The sequence below is a fragment of the Nymphalis io genome, chromosome 28 (assembly GCF_905147045.1).
Source record: "Nymphalis io chromosome 28, ilAglIoxx1.1, whole genome shotgun sequence".
In the NCBI taxonomy this organism is placed as follows: Eukaryota; Metazoa; Arthropoda; class Insecta; order Lepidoptera; family Nymphalidae; genus Nymphalis; species Nymphalis io.
The window spans coordinates 7,123,828-7,140,423 of NC_065915.1; the positions used below are offsets into that span (position 1 = coordinate 7,123,828).

General features: G+C 34.9%; 1 protein-coding gene across 4 annotated transcripts in view; it reads right to left on the minus strand.

The window, feature by feature from the left end:
• LOC126779172 (protein FAM214A) overlaps positions 1-16,596 on the minus strand; it is a 47,673-nt gene that overhangs the window by 12,021 nt on the left and 19,056 nt on the right. For 2 of the 4 annotated variants that reach the window (XM_050503066.1, XM_050503064.1), the window contains exon 2: positions 11,261-11,310. The exons of 1 other annotated variant lie outside the window; for it this stretch is intronic. Coding sequence is in view for 2 of the 3 variants with exons in the window: in XM_050503064.1 (XP_050359021.1) it covers positions 11,261-11,310 (50 nt within the window). In the remaining variant the exon portion in view is untranslated. Of the gene's footprint in view, positions 1-11,260; positions 11,311-14,009; positions 14,047-16,596 lie in introns of those variants that run through there. One more of the 4 variants, XM_050503063.1, reaches the window with a different exon arrangement.

Genomic DNA, 16,596 nt, shown 5'->3' on the forward strand with positions numbered 1-16,596 from the left:
TTAGTCCAGCAGTGGGACATTAACAGGCTGTTACTGTTATTATCTTATATAATAATATAAGAACAAAACGATCGTTATATTACGAAAGTGATATGCGAAATTGACCATTATAATAATAGTTACACGTATCAAAATAGCGTATCAACGTGAGTCAGTTTACAACATTTCACGAGCGAGATAAGTGATTAGGTCATGATTCTAATCGTCACTTTATCGCAATCGAATCGAAATGTAATCGTTGCCTTCCTTGTGATTCACTGTTCTATGTTTGGCATCAATTTTAAAACCTCCAATTGGGTGCCTTTCACACATTTTTATTTAAAAAAAAAAAATCTAGGCCAATCGTGTGTTTCGCAAAACCACTTCACTGACAAGGTTACATTCATTTAATTATAGCTATCAATAACAAATTACACTTTTTTTTTTGTATTGTGGGACAGACATAAAAATCATCGAATATCATTACCATAGAGAATTGTATTAGTCAGTTTCTTAGTGGTTCTTCTTGGTAGCCACATTCCGAACCGCTGGTAGCGCTTGACGATTCATTACTTGTAAAAGTATATTTAAATAATTTTTTTTATTTGATTTGTGTAAGAGAAAGGAGACTTCTGACCTCAAATTTCTTCGAGTCATCAGAATTACAAACTTCGTCTATATATGTATAATAATAATAATAATGTCCTCCAGACCGATTTAGGCCACGGTGGCCAATCTCAAGAGAGATTAGCCAACTACACAGGAGATATAATGGTGCACAAGTGTGTGCGCAAACACAGGTGCACTCTCTATTCCCAAACTGCCATAATCCGATGGGACGGCAATCCGACACGACCGGAATGAGTTCAGACGCAGGACCAATGGCTTTACTTACGTGCTTTCCGACGCACGGGAGCTCCGGCTGCTACTGAGAACTTTTCACAGAAAAACCCAATAACCTTTTATTAGTCCGATCTAGAATTTGAACCCAGGACCTCCGGTTCTGCGGTCTTTATAAGCCACTAGACCAACGAGGCAGTCAATACTACTATATATACTATTAAATCAAAACACGAACACTGTTACCACCTTTTGTCTAATAAAATAAACCTTCCCAGGGAAGTCGACATAGAATATATCTATTGGTTTAAAGTCCACTCGAACGAAACAGCAGACACCATTCATTTTATAATTACATATAATTTATTGTATATTATTTATTACTCGATAAGATAGCGACGAATCACAAACTAGGCTGCATAATTACATTACAGTTAATGTAATCTGCATACGATTGTATTATAATTGTAATTATGTATTTAACTGAATAAGTATACAACCGATTCCTAAAGACATAAATAAATAACTTTAAACTTGAATTAGAGTGATATCATTGGTCGAAATCTAAATAATCTATGGTATTCTAATCTATGGTATTCGTTGTGAACGTAAAAATGGCGTCTTGAAATGTCGACGATGTTGTTATCAGCACTGGAAGTGAAATTAAAGTGGATATGAGTCGTTAAAACAGCAGCACTTATTATTGTTGTGTTCCGGTTTGAAGGGTGAGTGAGCCAGTGTAATTACAGGCACAAGGGACATAAAATCTTAGTTCCCAAGGTTGGTGGCGCATTGGCTATAAGCGATGGTTGACATTTCTTATAATGCCAATGTCTAAGGGCGTTTGGTGACCACTTACCATCAGGTGGCCCATATGCTCGTCCACCTTCCTATTCTATAAAAAAAAAAAGAGACATAAATAAATAACTTTAAACTTGAATTAGAGTGATATCATTGGTCGAAATCTAAACTAATCTATGGTATTCATTGTGGACGTAAAAATGGCGTCTTGAAATGTCGACGATGTTGTTATCGGCACTTTGGAAGTGAAATTAAAGTGGATATGAGTCGTTAAGTGGAATATTGTTGTATTATAAATAAAGATGTATTGATAAAGACTGTTTGTAGTACATTGTATGCATTATATATCAGAGATATTAACGAATCGCATATAATATGTAAATATAAGCTTAGTTTTAGTTTACACCATAGACATTGGTATATAGTATATTTAACTAAGGAAAGGGTTCACGATTGCATATCTATAGCAGTTTAGATACCCATGGGAAACTTGCAAACATGGCAATACATGGCCGAGACAGAACCGTAATGAAGTCGCTTGCTAGAGCTGGGAGGAGGGAATTTGTAACGTTACTCTATCCACATCAACGATCTTCAAAAAATATACTGCCTTACTAATAATATCCTATAATTATAATAATATCCTGGGACATTATTCACACGCGGCCATCTGATCCCAAGCTTAGCAGAGCTTGTACTATGGGAACCAGACAACTGATATACTACTTTTCTTTTGTAAATACATACTTATATAGATAATTACACCCAGACTTTGAACAAACAGACATGTTCATGCACACAAATGTCTGTCCTGGGTGGGAATCGAACCCAAAACCTTCAGCGTGAAAGGCAAGGCAATCTACCAACCACGCCAACCGGCCCATACTCTACTCAAACATTGTTATACGACTGCTTTGTTAAACATTGGTTTGTCTCTTTATCTTCATTAATTTGACATCCGAAAGAAGAAGACAGAACTACTCAAAAGTCCAAGCTTAAATAGTTAAGGATAATTCTAAAAATGTACATTCATTATTTATCAATAAAAGAAAAAGAAATTATCAAATAACTTAAACAAAGACACGGAAGTATAATCTGTGTAGGTTAAATTAAAAATATATATAAAAAAAAATAGCGACCTGAATTGTTTATCGTGGTGTGAAAGATAAAAACATTGACCTAAAAGTTTGATTTAAAATATATAAACATAATTGACAATTCACACGTTCACGCTGTTTGTTGTTAAGGAGTACCGTTGTACGCCTTCCTAGTCTACGTCCAGTCCCGTTGAACACGTTCTTGATAATATATAAGTACCTTATCGTTTCGGAACGGTCATAGACCTAACCATATCACAATCCCCTGTTTCATTTCGAGGAGTTCCCTGGTATATCATCGAACTCCAAGATCCAATACCTATGATTTTATAATGGGACCACATTGAAGCTATACTGAAGCGAATGCTATAAGAATATGCGCAACTATATCCATAGAAGAGAAGGCCTTAGCCCAACAGTGCCGCCCATACATTGGGTATCTAAGAAATATTAACCATTGATTACATCGCGAATGCGCCACTAACCCTCGGAACTAAGATTAATATCTCTCGTGCCTGTAGTTACACTGGCTCACTCACCCTTCAAACCGGAACACAACAATACTAAGTACTGCTGTTTTGCAGTCGAACATCTGATGAGCGATTGTATTATAATATCCTGGGACATTTTTCACACACGGCCATCTGATCCCAAATTAAGCTTGTACAAAGCTTGTGCTATGGGAACCAGACAACTGATATACTACATATACTACGTTTCTTTTGTAAATACATAATTATATAGAAAATTACACCCAGACTCAGAACAAACAGACATGTTCATGCACACAAATGTCTGTCCTGGGTGGGAATCGAGCCCACAACCTTCGGCGTGAAAGGCAAGTATCTACCAACCACGCCAACCGGCTCGTCGAGTTATTCATAATATGTCATCCGTATACTGATATTAAAACACTTACAAATAATTATTGATTATATACGACGTATAAATTTTATATCAACAACAGCAATTTTATATCATTATTTTTAGCGAGATAGCTGAACAGTTAGAACAAGTGGATCTTAACCGAAAAATATCGTATTGTTTTAAACTCTGCTGGTGGTAGAGCTTTGTGTAAGCTCGTCTGGGTAGGTTCAGATTGTCGGACACGTCAGGGGGACATCATCATCATATCGTACTTGGTGATGAAAGAAAAAAATCGTGAGGAAACCTGCATGTGTGACCTTATATTTATCTCTAAAACCTTTTCGTGCAGAGAAGAGGAGGCCTTAGACTAACAGCAGTAGTACTACATATATACTTCACTTTAACAAAAAAAAATATCATTCATATTTTAAAGAACATAAGCTACTTTTTTATACCTAACCTAGTTTAACTAAGCACGGTTTCTCTTTCTGTCATTATTGAATGACAATCGAAAGAAGAAGACAGAAAGACACTCGCTAAGCATTATTTGTAATGAAGGCCGTTAATGTTATATTATATATATAGGCTATAGTTATATTATTTATATAGTCTTCCCGAAATCAGTCATGAAATCATCGATAATCGATAAAAATTGGTAATAAGAAACACTTAACAAAGCTTAGTTGTTTATGAGATATCGCATGTTGGTTAACACACGCCATGTAGCTTAAACAAAAACTAAACACCGAAATCACTTCTAAATCGACACGGCGTTTAAACACGGTGTTTTTTATAAACATTTACTAAGGAAGAACGTATTGTGTCGTATGATGGAAAACCTAATTACGAATACTAGATAGCTCATTGAACTTTGTGTACAAGTCTTTTTGTAATACGAAGGTCGTTTTTTGAGTGCTTCTTGCGGCAACTGTTATCCTAGTACTTTTATAAAGATGCGTGGGTGCTTTTTTTTTTCTTATTAACCTCTAATGTAGTTTATAAATTTAAGTTAAATGGACGTTGTTAAACTTCTTCGTAAAATATACAGTAACAGCCTGTTAATGTCCCACTGACTGCTGGGCTAAGGCCTCCTCTCCCTTTTAAGGAGAAGGTTTGGAGCTTATTCCACCACGCTGCTCCAATGCGGGTTGGTAGAATACACATGTGGCAGAATTTCAATGAAATTAGACACATGCAGGTTTCCTCACGATGTTTTTCTTCACCGTCAAGCACGAGATGAATTATAAACACAAATTAAGCAAATGAAAATTCAGTGATGCTTGCCCGGGTTTGAACCCACGATCATCGGTTAAGATTCACGCGTTCTAACCACTAGGCCATCTCGGCTTTTTATAAAATATAATGTCAAAAAAATGATTTTAAAAATAATTCCTCCAAATTCTTATTAATAAATGCGCAAGCGAGTTCATTTGTTTGTTACGCTCTAACATCTTAGCTATTCAACTGATCATCATGAAATTTTTCGAACACGTTGGCACATACATACATAATACCCCTACTAAGCTTAGGCTAAGCTACGACCGGAAACTAGTACATAAATATATTTGTTAATCTTTAAAGCGGAAAGAAATATAAAAAATCATAAAAACTATTAAACCTATACATCTATACAAGTAGATCTACATTATTATGACGTCACAGGTAGGACTCATTCGCTTATTACGTAAACCCACCAATCTAAAATACGAGTAAAACGGCGTGGTGGGACTTCGAACATACTTACCCCGAGAGATGAATTTTGCCCAGCAGTCCATTGCGTGCTACATATAAGCTAAACATATATGATATATTTATGTTATAAAGAGGTTTATGGATGTGGGAAGTAATCTCCGAAAGTGGTCGGCCGATTTCGAAAGGTCCATTAAAAACTATCAAGCGAATGCGTTTCTTACGAACGCAGCCTTAACGGTACGAGATATATGAATGCATTCTATAAAGTTTAAAAATAGCTATAAAAAAATTTCGTCGTATATCTATATATGGTAATTAATTAACAATACGAGAATATATGACGGAGAGACGGTCAAAGAGGCTGCGGGATTGTGTTGATATAACACATCCGCGGCCCCTCCCGTGCTATGCTCCTCTTGTAGATTGGTGGAGCTGTTTACAGAAGGAACAGGTAATCTTGACACCCCCCCCGCACTCCTCGATAGTGCGTACGACAGCACTTGGCCATCCCAGTTGCCGTCCTTATCAGTGCCGTCGGAAATAAGACACGTCAGGCCCCCACTTCACGCATCCACGGCCCCAGGATTACGACCTATCTTTTAAGTCCCGGGCGTCGGGGTTATGAGCGGTGGTATCGACCATCACTCATTTGAGCAGTATGGTGTAATCAGTCCAGAACAAAGTAGAAGTGAATGCATCAGACAAAATTAATTTTCCGAAACAAACACAGAAATTATAACATCGAGTTTAGTTTCACGCCCTTGTGATAAACGATAAGATTCGGCACACGTGATAACGTTTATCGGTATCCACTGGGCCGGTGGGTCATGCAGCCGTTGTTTGATAATAAAAGGTAATTATTTTACAAACATACAACGAAAATCGTTTTAATATTTTACCGCAATACTAAGTATTATTGCGTTCCGGTTTGAAGGATGAGTGAGCCAGTGTAACTACATGCACAAGGGACATACCTTCTTTGTTCCCAAGGTTGGAAGCACATTGGCGATGGTGACCACTTAACATCATTATCACTTAAATAAAAAAACAAATTAAAATATATACTTCATTCAAGGCTCTTACGGGCACTTTTAAGTAATTTTATATATTTTAATTAAACTTATAACTACCACCGTTTCAGAATGTAGATTCTACCGAGAAGAACCGGCGAGAAACTCACTAATTAATTAATCTCTGAAAAATAAAACTTCATTTGTTGCGATCAAATGTCGAACTTTATAAATGGCCTGTTTGACGATGACAAGGAAATAAAAAAATACTAAAAATACTAAATTGTAGACCCTTGTATAAAGAAATTGTATTTCAGTGACCAAATGTAATTATAGGCAGGATATACTTAATACCACACCAAGGAGGTCGGTAGAAGTTGTTTACTTTCCTAGCAGTTCCAGAATCTATGGTCATTTTTATATAGGTAGATGAGACGGACAGAACAGCCACTTGTTGGTGAATGATCACCCGCTCATAGACATATTAAGCAAGAAATATTAACCATTTCTTACATCACCAATGAGCCACCGACCTTGGGAACTAAGATGCTATGTTTGTGCTTGTTACATGGCTCACGAACCCTTCCAACCGGAACACAATAACACAACGTATTGCTTTTTGGCGGTAGAGTATATTGTGATGAGTAGGTGATAAAAAAGCCGAGATGGCCCTGTGGTAAGAACGCGTGAATCTTAACCGATGATCGTGGGTTCAAACCCGGGCAAGCACCACTGAATTTTCATGTGCTTAATTTGTGATTATAATTCATCTCGTGCTTTACGGTGAAGGAAAACATCGTGAGGAAACCTGCATGTGTCTAATTTCACTGAAATTCTGCCACATGTGAATTCTACCAACCCGCATTGGAGCAGCGTGGTGGAATAAGCTCCAAACCTTCTCCTCAAAAAAAGAGGAGAGGAGACCTTTAGCCCAGCAGTGGGACATTCACAGGCTGTTACGGTACGGTAGGTGATATCTACCTACGCAGACGGGCTTGCATAAAGCCCTTCTACCAATTAATTTATTATTAGGCTACCTTCTGGCTACCAGATTCTCCCGCAAAATTCGTAGCATAATAATATTATACAAAAAAATAACAAACTGGAATTCCACAAAAACTAATGTCGGATATATTTATCGAACTCATAACCTTCGTTTGTTACGCCCAGCTCGATAATGGATTGATGAGTGGGTGGTACCATCCAATTGGGCCTTCACAGAGCCCTACCACCGGACGATTCATATATTCAGTTGAATTTGATTACTCGATTGATTTAGTAAGCCAATTTTAATTTGTTTTCTCCCGTTACAATACAATAATCATGGCATTTTTTTTAAATAGTAAGGCGAAGAATATACCATCTGAAGTGGTCAGTCACTACCGCCCATAGACACAAGGCATTTTAAGAAATATTCACTACTCCTTACATCGTCAACCCTTTAATTACACTGACTCATTCACTCATTCATTCGAACCGGGACACAACAATACTAAAGTAAAGGTAGGATAAGCAGGTGGTACTGACCCAAACGTGGTGGTACGTCTACTTTTTTAATACTTAATCTTGCTACATTAAAAGTCTTCTTATAGCAATTTAGAATTGCTATTATATTGCGTCAATGATAGATGCGCGTGAAGTGCAATATGAATTACATAACATATACATTATGTAATCTATTACGTAAAAACAAATGTAGAATTAGAAATACTATCGAATGTGGCAACACATCTCTGTTAAAAAAAATAAAACACGGAAGCCAACAAGTTCTAAATTTAAAATCGCGTTGGTATGTTGACAAACATTGCTTTATCTCGCTCAGGCATGCGCAAAATTGTATATATCCATCTCAATATTTACCAGAACATGGCCGAAACGAAACGACCCAGATCACCATTAGCATAACATATAGCACCGGACTCGTTAAATATACCACAATAGTGCTTAATTTACTAAGAGCTAGTTAATATTTTATGTTTTTATAATTTTTAAATTCGTAAACAATAACAAAAATATTAAATCAATTTAGTTATCTCAATCTTCCACGGTCCTTATGCTTGAAGAATGACATTATTTTTTAAATTACTTTTCTGTAAACTGATAAACTGTTTTTTTAACTGTTTTATTATTTTTTATAAATCATCATATCCAATTTGTAGTAGAGAAGTCACTGAACTAACTGCGTAGTTTTTGTCGGTTACCGCGTTAAAGTACTAGGCACGCATAAATGCCAAGCACATCAAACTCAACAAAAAAACGCCCTTCAAATCGCTAAACAATTCAATTCGAACTTTATTTTTCCGCTACATAAAATTCAAGTTCAACGATCTATCTAAACGGTGTCAGCAAATTGAATTGTTTTCCAGCATGGAACACAATACGCTTCTTTGTCCGTGAATCATTATCTAAAACACCGTGTTTCAACACTGTGTCCTTTAAGAAATGAATTCGGTGCCACCTTTGTATGGTAATCACGGGCCATGCCAATACAACGCAATAAACATTACATTTAACTATGGACTTTATACCAATATCATAAATTTCTAAATAGAACGCCACTTCCTCATAATATTACCATTTGATATTGAAATTGCCAAGGTAAACCGCGTCTAATTTAAATACAATGAATTTTGATCTGTATTTCGTACGGTAAAAGATTTATTTTCATAAAAAATACATGTTACGTTTTGTATTCGGTTTGAAATTCGAATGCACTTTTACGTCACAGCCCCCCGAGCCCTTCTGACATAGATACGCTGTCGCTATGCTGAAAATAGAACGTTCTGAAGCCAGTTCCATTTACCAAGCGCTTAAATCGCTCATTTGAGAAAAGGTAACATTAAATCATCGATGAACAATACCGTTCTTGATGGTAACATGTATGTACGTAATGCGCTGCAGCGCTGTAAGCTGTGTGATCTTTTAATAATAGATTTTAAATAAATCGATGTGTTGCAGGCGTCAAGTGGTCTAGACAGGTTTTGTCTATGATATTTTTGACGCAACCAATGAACCTTGGCACGAATTTTGCTTACCAATACACGCAATTATCCAAATTGATCTAATTAGTGTGCACAATTGATTTCGTGAAAACAATATTTCATTAATATATATATGATTTACATTTGAACAATACAAGTTCACTATATTCTTAGTAGTAGAGAAAAGCCAAATAAACATTAACAGTCATCATGACATATTCACACACTTAGAACTATTCTACGAAAATAATTATAAGCTTTTTTTATTAATATCTGTATATGGAGATATAAGGGCACTAAGCAATTCCCTATCCATTATGATATCCTAGTACTTTAAATGAATACATTAAATATGTACTTTAATTTTTAAATGCTTAAAATTTGTTATTACTTAGCTTCCATCTGCCGATTCCCCCTTCCCACTGGGGTCAGTTGTTAGGTAGGATATGTGTTAAGTCCTTTTTGGACTTTAACTTAAGCTAATTGAACAAAAATTACGAACTTATTGATAACCAACCCTCACTTCATATTTATTTTTAAAGACCCCCATATTGTCCCCGAAAATTGCCAAAGGGAGAATGCCGTATGAAGATATAGAAGCCTTTCCAGTATAAAATTTTACAAGTTTTTTTTTTAATATTTATTATTTTGTTACATTCTGTGCTGGTCATGCGGTCAATATATTATTATCGAAGGAAGCTCTGTTTGACCGCAGGGTTCCAGTTTTCGTTACCGCAGTCGATAAAATATAAAGAAAAAATTAGTCGGTTTCAACAATGTAAACATATAAATAACAAAATATATATAACACGCTAGAGTACGAATCGAATCGTGATTTTCTATATGAAATACCAGTTTCCGCGTGCACTTTTACCCACGTATGAAGAGGGGGAGGTTTTATCTACCCTATGTCCTTTTCTAAACTCCTGACGTATATGCAAAATTACATGATAATCGGTTCAGTTTTACTTTCACATTTATCAGCTAGGATGAATGAAGTAATTCACAAAACCTAAATGGAGTATGATGTTAAAATAGCGAATATATTAAAAGAAAATTGCATCAAAATGGATTCAGTAAAATCGAAATAAATTACTTTTAAATCGAATTAATTGTTATTTTACATTTTAAATGTCCACAAAATGGAATAAAAAAAATTAATTAACACTGTGACATTTTAAAAAGTACCTGGATTACATAAATCGCGAAGCGGTTATCTGGGTCATATAGTACGAGTACGTTAGTGAAAGTATTGGTAATCGCCATCTTGTTTACCGACTAAGCAAAAACGTTGCGTTTCGCAAGAGATTTTTTTTGAACAGTTTAATTCTTGCTGCCTAGGAAGCAAGACCTTTGTCAGCTCACATACAAATATTTCTTCACAGAAGAGAATTAAATACTTTGACCCTGTAGTGGGACTTTGTGTTCACTTACTTTCAAGTCACTCATGTGCCAGTAAGCCTTTGAAATAATACATTTAAAAAAACTGAACTTATAAATCTATTATAAAAAAAATATATTTAAGGCTGAGATTTGTACGCGAACCTTAACCTGCTGCGATAAACAACCATAAATTCTGTCTTCTGTATTAAGAATAGAATCGTGTATATCACCATACTAATAAATATCCCACAATATAAAGTTTATTATGAAAAGAACCCCATTATTTCTTGTACAGAGCTTGTAGTATGGAAACCAGACAACTGATATACTACATATACTATTTTTCTTTTGTAAATACATACTGATATAGATAATTACACCCAGACTGAGGACAAACAGACATGTTAATGCACACTAATATCTGTCCTGGGTGGGAATCGAACCCACATATATGCTAAGTCAGTATATTGACTATCTCTAATCCGAATTTCATCACTATACGTCCAGTAGTTTTTGCTTTTAAGAGTAACGAAGTTGCATCTATACTTACAAATACGATTGGAAATATTTCCAAGGCCATTAAGGGTTGCCAGTTCAAAAAATAACTTACGTCATCATCGTCTGCAGTGGCTTTAGACTTGAAGGGATTGTCGCACTCACCTGGAACAATTGAGATAAACAACATAATAAATATAAGTTTCATCTGATGTATATTAGCCGTGTCACGTCAGCTTAGACCACTCGGCATGTGGCCCATTTGCAAGGCTGCTTACCTACATTCAATAAAAAACAAAGACAATTTACAATGTTCAAATAAATAATTAAATATATCATTATACCGTTTGTGCGTCATTTCTAGGCCGAGATATGACGAAGTAGAGTAGGTTTTTCGTTCGTGTGACTTTTTTTTTATAGTATAGGTTGGCGGACGAGCATATGGACCACCTGATGGTAAGTGGTCACCAACGCCCATAGACATTGGCATTGTTAGAAATGTTAATCATCGCTTACATCACCAATGCGCCACCGACCTTGGTAACTAAGATGTTATGTACCTTGTGCCTGTAATTACACTGGCTCACTCAAACCGGAACAGAATAATACCAAGCACTGCTGTTTTGCGGTGGAATATCTGACGCGTGGGTGGTACCTACCCAGACGAGCTTACAAAAAGCTCTACCACCAGTGAGACTTTCGTTACAAACAACCGAATGTGTTTTTACTGCTAGATTTAAGAAAACAAACGTAAGTGTAACGCTTCTCTATTGAATAATGTTTGATCATTGACTTGGATTCACATAGTACCCACCACAGATATATAACTTACTACCCGTGGTCGGCTTCATACGGGTATGAAATATATATATATAGAATAAGGGTCTTACAAAAAACATTTATATTGTAATACATATAACTAATGGTTTACGCGGCGCACGCCTGTAGAGCTCCCAGGCGGCATGATTCCGACATTTTCAAGAATCATCGTGATATCGTGAAAAAAAGCCGAGATGGCCTAGTGGTTAGAACGCGTGAATCTTAACTGACGATCGTGGGTTCAAACCCGGGCAAGCACCACTGAATTTTCATGTGCTTAATTTGTGATTATAATTCATCTCGTGCTTGACGGTGAAGGAAAACATCGTGAGGAAACCTGCATGTGTCTAATTTCATTGAAATTATGCCACATGTGTATTCTACCAACCCGCATTGGAGCAGCGTGGTGGAATAAGCTCCAAACCTTCTCCTCAAAAGGGAGAGGAGGCCTTAGCCCAGCAGTGGGACATTAACAGTCTGTTACTGTATCGTGATATTTCAGCCAATTAACACAAAACCTTCTTCCTAATGAATCTCTCCGTCCATTGGTGGAATCCGTATGAAAATCCGTTCGGTAGATATATTGGGGGAGGTGGGGTTTCTTATAGTACATAACAAAAAGCTAATACACTTAACTTATTATTAAAGCATATATCTATCTTTTATATAATAGATAAGCTACAGTACCCATTTTCATTCGTAGGACAGTATTAATCCTTATCAAAATAAAAATTATATATAAAAAAAAAAATTATAGCAAAAACAAATTATAGCGATATGTAAAGACATTTGAGACGCGCATAAAAAAGACGGGAGTATGAAATAGGGGGAGGATAGCTCTTTAGGATACTGATCGAACGATATTTATTGATTCCGGACACATGCTTTCTTTCCTCTTTCGTTTCGGAGCATTTCCCACCACGCTGCCCCAATCCGAGTTGGCGGTGAATACACTCGTGGTAGATGGTATTTCATCTGACACATGCGAGCCTACTCAATGATTAATTACAAACACAAGTAACGAACATGAAATTTCAGTGGTGCTTGGTTTAAACCCACAATCATAATTTAATATTTGAGTGATCTAACTACCAGGTCAATTCCGTACAAAAATACCTACAGCTGTTATATTAATTTCGGTCAGGTAAGTCAGGACGGTTAGCTACTGGCCACACGAACGTCTATATTGCACCTCCGCGTCTGCAGACAACGTCCCGTCTACACATTCGCGATAAATAACGTCATAGCGATGTCAGACTGACGAAAAATCGAATTAGTCTAAGGTAACCCTTTGTTGTCGGAACGTTGACCTAGGTTCAGTCTAGACTAGACTTAGCCCCGGAGGACCCAGCCTGCAGTGTCTGGTTTCCGTATGGCTTTGTACACCAAGCACAAAAAGGGATATAAGTTTCAAACGTATCGTTTTTTTTTATTGGGAAATGTCAATTAGTTGAAGAAAACTATATTGAAAGTCTTCATTTTTTTTAATGTTTATTTGAATTAATATTTTATTACGAATACATTGTAAAAGTTAACCGATTTTTACTTCCCTAGAAAAAAGCGTCAAAAGTAAAAAAAAGGGGTGATAGGTATAAAAAAAGTAGCCTACGTCCTTCTTTGGGGTTCAAGCATCCTTCATACCAAATTTCATCAGAATCGGTTTAGTGGTTTAGCCTTGAATGCGTAACAGACAGACAGAGTTACTCTTATGGTATTAGTATGGATATTGTCATTTCATTTCATTTCACTGATAAATATTAAGATTGAATCTAAAGAACGAGAACTATAATAATTTATAACAAATTTATATTTATTCCATAACATGCCAATCAATGCCAAACAAATGCCATACCATTAAATATTGCCAGCGTTAAAAATTAACACTAACTCAATACACAACATACAAAAATATATCGTGATATGAAAAACGTTAATTAAATTAAACATTAAAAAAAAAACAAAAATTACAAAATAAAATAAAACAATAGTTCCTTGAAAATAATTATTTACAACTTACAATAAATATATAATTAAAAAATACTCACGCTGGCCAAAGAGGCAGAACATTATGACTATTCAAGCCGTCAGTTGTTATATTTACAATTGGAACTGAACATTATCAAGATAAACGCGTACAAAACACTTTTTTTTAATTTGGCAGTATTCACTTATATCACTATTTCCGTGGCACTTTAGGTTAGAATCTTAGTCACTTATTACCCACTGTTACTAAACGCTAAAATGTTCCAAGCTTAAAAAAATCATACGTCAAAGATTTGACAATTGTTTGTTTTTCTTTATTGTTGTTTTAACTCATGAATGATATGTTCTATATTCAAAATTAGCGTTCGGAACCCGAGTTAGGAATATTTAAAAAAAAAAACAAGCCTATAAGGCTTAAAATACGTCTAAGCTTTTTAAATATAATGTCGTGAAAAACAACGTAAGGGGTAAAGTTCTATAATCCAGCGGCAAAACGGGAAACTTAGCAAAAAATATCTATATATAAATATATTGTATGCCAGTCTGTAATTCCATTGCATATAATAACGCTTATAATAGATTATTAGACGTCTAGTTTTCTATTCCACTGTTATATAGTAATTTACTTCATATGAAGCAAAATATAGCCGAAATAGTTTATCAACTTTCCTAACTTCTAAATGGAGTTCCGCAAAACTTTCTTTTCGTTATTTTCCAAACAAGCTGTAGCCCTAACGTATCTCTATTAATATAATAATAAATAAATAAAGGAGTATCCCATTTCTAGTCCACGATATAATAAACTTCTATGCAAAATATCATTAGAAAATCACAAACCATTCGATCGTTATTGTGTAACAAACATACAAACACACAAAGATATTTAAGATATAACTAGGATTATACTCCGTTCAAAGTAAAATATTAAAATAATATACAAATATGTTTTATTATTCAATAATTAAGACGAAAAACACGGCTATTCTGCAAGCTGTCTTGTAATAAAATATAGTAGACGTATTCCTATTGGTGTCAGTCAATAAAAAAAAAAAATAGATAATATTAAATTTTAACAAATAAATAGGTGATATAATATTATTAATGCCAATATTATTTTATTTAAATAATTATAGGTGTATTTTATTTTAATCACTGCAGTTTATTTAAAACAAAAACCACAAAACACACGTCTTAACCGCGCGGTGTATTGTCTCAAACTGACTAAACATAACATTCCAAATTTAAATTACTTAATACACTTTGCTAGTCTAGACATGAAGGTAGTGTTAAATATAATAACAATAATAATATATTAAATATAATAAATTTTATAAAAAAATATTTTATAAATTAATATATAAACAAAACACAAGAAGAAATGATTAATAATATATTATTAGTTAAGTTTTGAAATCATATAAAATATATTTAATTATTTAAACAAAGAATATCAATAAATCGGTAGAGCAGGCAGCACGTCCGAACCGCGCGGCGTCAAACAATAAACTAAGCACTTTTATACAGTTTCGGAGTTCAAATCAGCTGTTGCATACCTAGTCTAGACAGGGGGTGGGGTAAGGGGAGAGATCTGTGATATGCACTTTGGAACTTAAAAATCTATTTGAGTGTCTATGAGTGCATAGAACCGAAATACAATTCGTATAATTTAAGCAAGAGATTTTTCCAGACAGTTGTTTTTTATTAAAATCTAATTAATACTGAGCTCCGATTTTTTATTTCGATGAGTCAGCTCGCTTTTGGGAAACATTATTCGAACAAAGAAAGATCTTCGTCACGTTTTTTTTTTTTTAAATTCGTAAGCTAAAATCGGTAAGCAATACACGAGCCTTTATTAACGGAAGATGGGACCTTGCAGCGCACAGGACAGGTTCAATCCTGACCTCATGGATATCGCATCCACGATTACCGCTAGCTTAAACAGCGGATAAGTATAAGAAATTTTCTATTCAGGACGAAATATGAACAGACATATGTATATATATGTTTATATATTTGCAATAACTATTTACATCCAGAATTATGTAAAATATAATTGAGAATAAAACAAAACTCAAATAAATACATATATACAATTTTTTTTTTAATTTACAATTTAATTACCACAGATAAAACATGCATTTGTATAAATTTTAAAATTTCAATATTGAAAATTTTAACGAATTACATTACTGAATTTTTTTCCTACTATTTTTATATTGGTAACATTTAAAGCGCGCAATAGCTAACAAAGAAAAAAAATGGCTGACAAAAAGCGGATAAAACAAATAATGGACTGTTTTGTCTTTGTAAATTAATATATCTTTTAATAAATATATTGCATAATATAATAGATTCTGAGACTCGCACAAACAAACGAACACTTCACCTTTATATAATACAAGATTCCACCCGCGGCATCGCCCGCGATTAAGGGGATCGGGTGTGCAAAGTTTCATCATGATCGGTCTAGTAGTTAAGACGTGAAAGCTTAATAAAGAAACTTAGCGTTTTTGCCGCGGCTTTACCCGCCTATTTCCCGTTCCAGTGGGAATACCGGGACAAAATGTAGCCTATGTTACTCACTGTAGCTTTCCATTGGTGAAAGAATTTTTGAAATCGGTTTAGTGGTTTAGGCCTGAAAGCGCAACA